Genomic DNA, 6,902 nt, shown 5'->3' with positions numbered 1-6,902 from the left:
GGAGACACCGGCTGCGCCAGCACGGATGCTGGCGGGAACGGGGGGGCACCCCGCCGCCCCCCACCCCACACCAGCGCAGCCGCAGGGTGCCGGCAGCGGCTGGGAGGGTGCCATGGGGGAAGGCTCCCCGAGCAGAGGGGCAGGTGCTGCTGCGTGTGGGGGCTGTGGGGTTTGGGGCCACCCCCATCCCCACCAGGGTCTGCCACCCCCCAGTGCCATGGCCCGGCAGCACCGTGGCAGGTTCAGGCGGGGCGGCTCAGCCCCGAGGCGCTGGCAGAGGCAGCTGCGGCACCTCCTTCGCTCAACCTCCCCCTCCTCATCCTCGTCGGCCATGGCCGCCTCCTGCCTGGTTCGGCAGGCCCCCGGCGTGCCCGCGGGCCGCGCCGGCAGGACGCGGCAGACAAGGGGTTACAGCCCGGGGAAGCCCAGTTGTGGGTGTTCACCGGCCAGGCAAGGTGCAGCGCCAGCAGCTCAGCGGCTGCCGGCTCCCCTGCCCGCCGCCGCTGCCCGACCCCTGCCCGCACGCTCCCCGGCCCGCGGCACCCCGGCACACAGCGGGCGGCCCGGCCCGGCCCGGAGGTGGGAGCTGGGGGCTGCTGCGGCTGGCGGCAGCAGGCGGTGTTTGCCACGCACCCACGGCAGGAATGCGGCCGGCCGGCCGGCCCGGGGCAGATGGCAGCTGGGCACAGCCAGGGCCGTGGCTAATTAGAGCCCCGTCTGGCCCGGTGGCAAGCGGATGTTTGTGACCTGTTGAGCTCCCGGCACCGGCAGCGGTGTGCCGAGCCCGTGGTGTACCGAGCGAGCGGTGGCCCCGAGCCGACGGTGGCTGCGAGCTGACGGCGGTGGCAGCAGTGCCGGCCCCTCCGGAGAGGCGGAGGCATTGGTGCCGTCGGCGATGGCCCCCAGCGCCATGGGGCGCGAAGGTGAGCGAGGGGGGCCCGGGGACGCGGGACGTGGCGCGGCCCCTGGGAGCGACACAGGCGGCGGTGGCGGGACGGCACGGGCAGGGAGCCAGCACGGGCAGGGAGCCAGCACGGGCAGCGCGCCAGCACGGGCAGCTTGGGGACTGCCTGGCCCTCGGGGAAGGGAGCCGCGCCGACAGCACCGCGGCACGGTACCACTCGCCCCCCAGCCACCGAAGGCCACCGCCGAGGGCAGGGCCGGGACGGGGATGCCGGGCAGCACGGCACGGGCAGTGCCTGGCAGCAGGGAGGGCTTGGCCGCCGCACCGTCCGGATCCGGCCACGGGGCAAACGCCGCCCTTGGCGCCCTGTGTGCCGGGGCAAAGCTGCCAGCGCGGCGGGGCAGCGCCCATTGCTGCTGCCAGCACTGCAGGTACAACCTTGCTGCCCGCTGCCGGTGCCGCGGGCGCGATGCCCACACTGCCCTGTGAGAACGCTGCCCGCTGCCCGCTGCCCGCTGCCCGCACCGCAGGGCAGCGCCCGCTGCCCCTGTGCCGGGGCTGAGCCTGCCAGCGCCGCGGGGCCGACGCACGCAGCAGCTGCCTGCACTGACCCGCTCTGGGTGAGGGCCGGGGGTGCGGGCACACTGGCAGAGCCCCGGTGCCGCCGATCGGGTGGTGCCGCTCCCAGCCGTGCCCCACACACTCACGCTCCCGTGACGGCAAATTACCTTCCCGTGGGAGTCAGGGATGCCCGAGCGGCCGGGAAGTGCCGGCACCTGGGCTGAGTCACGCCCCGCCGTGCGCGCCGTGGGGCAGAGGGGTGTGCCGGCCACTCACCGCGGAAGGGAGCCGGGTGCCGAGCTGGGGCCGGTGCGGTGGGCACCCTGCCCCACAGCCATGCCCCAGAGCAGGGGGACGCCCGAGGTCCTGCCCAGGGGACCCCCATGGTGGGAGAGGACGCAGAGCCGAGGCCCCACTGCGGGGCCGGGGATGGTGCTGGCCAGTGTGGCCCCAACAGCAACCTGTGCCGCGCCCGGTGCCTCGCGACGGGACGGAGCCAGAGCAGCCGCAGCCGAGAGCTCCAGTCCGGTGGGCGAGCGTGGGGCTGCCCCACAGCCCGGGGGAGCTCATACCCCCAAGCCAAGGGCACCCTGAGGCCCCCAGTGACCTCAGTGACACCAGCATCTCCAGTGAGCTCAGCAACTCCAGTGACCCCAGTGGCCCCAGCATCCCCAGTGACCCCGGTGACCCCAGAATCCCCAGTGTCCCCAGTGACCCCAGCACCCCCAGTGACCCCGGAATCCCCAGTGACCCCGGTGACCCCAGCATCCCCAGTGAGCTCAGCAACTCCAGGGACCCCAGCATCCCCAGTGACCCCGGTGACCCCAGAATCCCCAGTGACCCCAGTGACCCCAGCACCCCCAGTGACCCCAGCACCCCCAGTGACCCCAGTATCCACAGTATCCCCAGTGACCCCAGCATCCCCAGTGACCCCGGTGACCCCAGTATCCCCAGTGTCCCCAGTGACCCCAGCACCCCCAGTGACCCCAGTGACCCCAGCACCCCCAGTGACCCCGGTGACCACAGCATCCCCAGTGCCCAGCACCATCCCGCACTGGGAGCGGGCCGCGGGAGGGCAGGAGAGCCGGGCTGTCCGACAGTGTGGGGCTGCAGTCAGGCAGGAGTCAGGCAGGAGTCAGGCAGGAGTCAGGCAGGAGTCACCGGGCCCCGGGTGAAGGGGCAGGAGGAGGCGGACGGGCAGCGTGAGGTGTCGGCCGAGGAGCCGGTTCCCGGCCGGTGGCGTGGCCGTGGGGCATGGAGGCGCCGGGGAACCCGTCGGGCCAGGCTGGCCAGTCCCGGCCTCACCGGGACTCGCCTCGACGCGGCTCAGTCGCGTGCTGCGCCGGCAGCCGGCGGGGCTCCCGGGGACAGAGGTGCGGGGGAGGACGGCAGCCCCTGAGCCCCCGAGCCCGGCAGGCAGGTGAGGGGGGGCTGCGGGGTGGTCCGGGCGATGAGCAGCCGCAGGGGCACGGGTGGGGACGGGAGCCGGTGCCGGGGCCAGCGGGCAGATGCCGCCGGTGCTGTGCAGGGTCCCGGCTCCGGGGTGCGCCCCCAGCTGTACCTGCCTGAGGTGGCTTTGGGGGTCCTGGGGACGCCGTGGGGACCACGCAGGGACACGGGGGGGGTGCAGCAGCCCGGCTTCAGCCCTGCCGCTCCCCCCCCGCACCCTGCAGGTGCCTTCGCTCGGCGCCCGGCTGAGCCCAGGGACGCGTGGGACGGTCCCGGCCGCGGGAGGTTCCCACAGTGGCGGCTCGGCCGCGGCAGCCGGGACGGGGCGGGGGGGGTCCCGCTCCCGGCCGCACCATCCCCGCCACTCCTGACCCGGGGTCGCTCTCCCACAGGTCGTGCCAGCTGCACCGGAGCGCCCGGGCGGGGGCAGGGGGACGCCGCGCTCCCCCTCGGCCCCCTGCCCGCCCCCCCGGCGCCCCGGCCCCCCGCCGCCATGCCGCTGCGCGAGTCGCCCTTCCCCAGCCGGGCGCTGGCGGCCCTGGACTGCCTGGCCTGGGGGCTGCTCGCCCCCAGCTTCTGGGCCGTCAACCACCTCCTCGACCTGCAGCAGACGACGGCGGAGCGGAGGCGGCAGCGGCGGAGCCGGTGCGGACGGTGCCGTGGCTGCGCTGGGCGGGCGCTGGCTGGGCCGGCGTACGCCGCGCTGCTGCTGCTCGTGCTGCCCCTGGCCGCGCTGGGGCTGCTGCTGTGGCTGCCGGTGCAGGCGGTGCGGCGGCCCTTCGCCTACCAGTACACGGCGGGCACGGCACCGGCGGAGCCGTGGGACCTGCGGCAGCGCCGGACTTTCACCTTCCTCAGCGCCAACGTCTGCCTGCTGCCCAGCGGCCTGGCCAAGTTCAGCAACCTGGGGCAGACGCCACAGCGTGCCGCCTACATCGCCCGCCACCTCGCCCCGGCGCCGCCGGACCCCCCCAGCGCCTGGGCCGGCCTGGTTGAGCCGCGGCACGGTGAGGCCAACAGCTACGGCGGGACCCTCTGCACCCCGCCGTGGCCCGCCGGCAGCGTGACGGTGGAGGTGCCGGGGGAGGCGGCCGAGCCCACGCCGGCGGTGTTGTCCGAGCGTTTCCCGGCGGACGCTGACTTCGTCTGCCTGCAAGAGGTCTTCGACGCGGGCGCCGCCGCCTGCCTGCGCCGGCGGCTGGGCGGCACCTTCCCGCACGTCCTCTCCGAGGTGGGCGCCCGCGGGCTGCGGGGCGGCCGGCTGAAGCTGCTCGACAGCGGGCTCCTCCTGGCCAGCCGCTACCCGCTGCTGGCGGCGCGGTACCACGGCTTCCCCAACGGCGCCCGCGAGGACGCCCTGGCCGCCAAGGGGCTGCTGGCCGTCCAGGTGAGCGGGACCCCCGGCGCGGGCGGCGGCCGGCACGGCGCCGCCGGCTCCTGCCGGATTTCCCCGCTGACGTGCCGCGTCCCGCCAGGTGCTGCTGGGCTCGGCGCAGGGGCGGAGGGTCGTGGGCTACGTCGGCTGCACCCACCTGCAGGCGCCCGCAGGTGAGGGAGGGCCGCGCTCCCGCCCGCCGCGGCCGGGGGGGGGTCCCGGCGGTGCCGGGCGGGCGGGCGGTGATGCCGTGTCCCGCCCCCCCCCGCTCAGCCGACGCCGCCATCCGGGACGCGCAGCTGACGCTGGGGCTGCGCTGGCTGCAGCTCTTCCGGGAGGCGCAGGAGCGGCGCGGGGACGTGGTGGCCTTCGACGTCCTCTGCGGGGACCTCAACTTCGACAACTGCTCCCCAGGTCGGGGGCGCCGGGGCTGCGGGGCTGGGGGGGCCGGGGGCCCGTTGGGGGGCGATGGCGAGACGCGTCCCCCTCCCCGCAGGTGACGAGCTCAACCAGCGGCACCGGCTCTTCGAGGTGTACCGGGACCCCTGCCGCCGGGCGCCGGGGCAGGAGGCCCCCTGGGCCATAGGTGGGTCCTGCCCGCCCCCCCCGCCCCCCCGGGCACCCTCGTCCCCGGTGCGGCGGCGCCGGCGCCGAGGGAGGGGACGTGGCGGGGGTCCCGCTGACGGCCGTGCCGGTGCCCGTCCGCAGGCACCCTGCTCAACTACCTGAAGATCTACGAGGGCCCGTGTCCACCCCGGAGAAGCTGAGGAGGTGCCGGCGTGGGGACGCGGGGGGGACGTGGCGGGGGACAGCCGCAGCCCGGGGTTGGAGGAGAGGGGGCGATGCTGGCGGCGGGGGTCCTGCCACCCCTGTGCCACCGTGCCCCCATGTCCCTGTGCCACCGCGTCCCTGTGCCACCATGTCCCTGTGCCACCGCATCCCTGTGTCACCATGTCCCTGTGCCACCATGTCCCTGTGCCACCGTGTCCCTGTACTGCTGCGTCCCTGTGCCACCATGTCCCCATGCCACAGTGACCCCGTGCCTCTACCTCCCCATGCTACCACGTCCCCATCTCACCATGTCCCTGTGCCACCACATCCCTGTGTCACCATGTCCCTGTGCCACCATGTCCCTGTGCCACCGCATCCCTGTGTCACCATGTCCCTGTGCCACCACGTCCCTGTGCCACTGCATCCCTGTGCCACCACGTCCCTGTGCCACCGCGTCCCTGTGCCACCATGTCCCTGTGCCACCGCATCCCTGTGTCACCATGTCCCTGTGCCACCGCGTCCCTGTGCCACTGCATCCCTGTGCCACCACGTCCCTGTGCCACTGCGTCCCTGTGCCACCATGTCCCTGTGCCACCGCATCCCTGTGTCACCATGTCCCTGTGCCACCGTGTCCCTGTGCCACCATGTCCCTGTACTGCTGCGTCCCTGTGCCACCATGTCCCCATGCCACAGTGACCCCGTGCCTCCACCTCCCCATGCTACCGCGTCCCCATGTCACCATGACCCTGTGCCACCGCATCCCCGTGCCACCGTGTCCCCGCTCCGCAGGACCCTCTCACAGCCGGCGGGACGGCAGCGGTACTTGGCGGGCCCGATCCTCTCCAGCGGGCAGCCGGACCCGGCAGCCCCCCGCCCCTGGCAGGGCCGGCGCGTGGATTACATCCTCTACCGCCAGCACCACGGGCCCCTGCCGCTGCGCACGGTGAGTGCCGGCATGGCAGGGCGGGGGGTGCCCGTGCCCGCTCCGTGTCCCCCGCCCTGACGGCCCCTCTCCCCCGGCAGGAGGTGGCGGGGGTCTCCTTCATCACCCAGCTGGCCACCCGCTCCGACCACCTGCCCCTGGCCCTGCGGCTCGACGTGGGCCCCGCGCCCCCCTGAGCCGCCGGCGCGCACCCGGCGACCCCGGCACCAGAGCCGGCGCGACCCCAGCACCAGAGCCGGCGCCGGCACAGCTGGGGGTCCAGGCCCGCCGGCACGTGAGGAGGGTGCTGGCACCCGCAGGGGTGGCTCCCGGGCCCTACACGTGTTGGCTGCAGCGCCGCGCCGTCGGCGTTCCGTGGGGCTGGCGTGGGACGCGGTGGGGCTGCCGCGGCGCGCGGCTGGGCAGCGGTCCGGCAGCGGTCCGGCAGGGCTGGCGCCAGCCACGGTTTTAGCAATGGGAGCGAAATAAAGGCCTGGAGCGCAGCGGCCGGTGCTACGCCGGCCCCACGGCACGTGGGGGGCTGCCCCCCACTGCCAGGGCGGGGAGCGAGGGGGAGCGACGGGGCGGCCGGACCCCTTGAGCGGGTTGGAGGGTCCCCGCTGCGGGGGGGTGGGCAGAGGAGCCAGCCCAGGCTTGTGGGGCAGAGCTCCCAGGGGCTCAGTGGGGCTGGAGGGGGGCGGGAGGGTCCCTGGGCGCAGGCGGCGGGTGCCCCCGGCCCGGGTTGCCCCGGGTGGGGTCCTCCATGGCCACAAAGCTGTGGGTGCCGTGGGGTGCCGTGGGGTGCCGGTGGTACGGCCGCCTGCGGGCGGGGGGCTCAGCACTGGGCTGCGGCCTGTGGAGGGCTGAGGGGGGTGGGGTCGCCCCACACTTATGGGGTGGGCGAGGACACTGATGCCCTG

General features: G+C 75.3%; 1 protein-coding gene across 1 annotated transcript; it reads left to right on the top strand.

Annotated features, from left to right (window-relative positions):
* Positions 1-2,719: 2,719 nt before the first annotated feature.
* Positions 2,720-6,860, top strand: LOC309417537 (sphingomyelin phosphodiesterase 5-like; the record flags this gene model as incomplete). The annotated part of the gene is given in 9 exon segments (XM_082015048.1): positions 2,720-2,885; positions 3,307-4,301; positions 4,390-4,462; positions 4,563-4,703; positions 4,786-4,875; positions 4,998-5,027; positions 5,030-5,060; positions 5,850-6,003; positions 6,084-6,860. Coding segments are annotated over 9 exon segments (1,776 nt in total). The 3' UTR covers positions 6,180-6,860.
* Between the last annotated feature and the right edge of the window lie 42 nt (positions 6,861-6,902).

This window comes from Phaethon aethereus, assembly GCF_964289735.1.
Source record: "Phaethon aethereus genome assembly, chromosome: 2".
In the NCBI taxonomy this organism is placed as follows: Eukaryota; Metazoa; Chordata; class Aves; order Phaethontiformes; family Phaethontidae; genus Phaethon; species Phaethon aethereus.
This window is presented reverse-complemented; position numbering and strand designations above follow the sequence as displayed.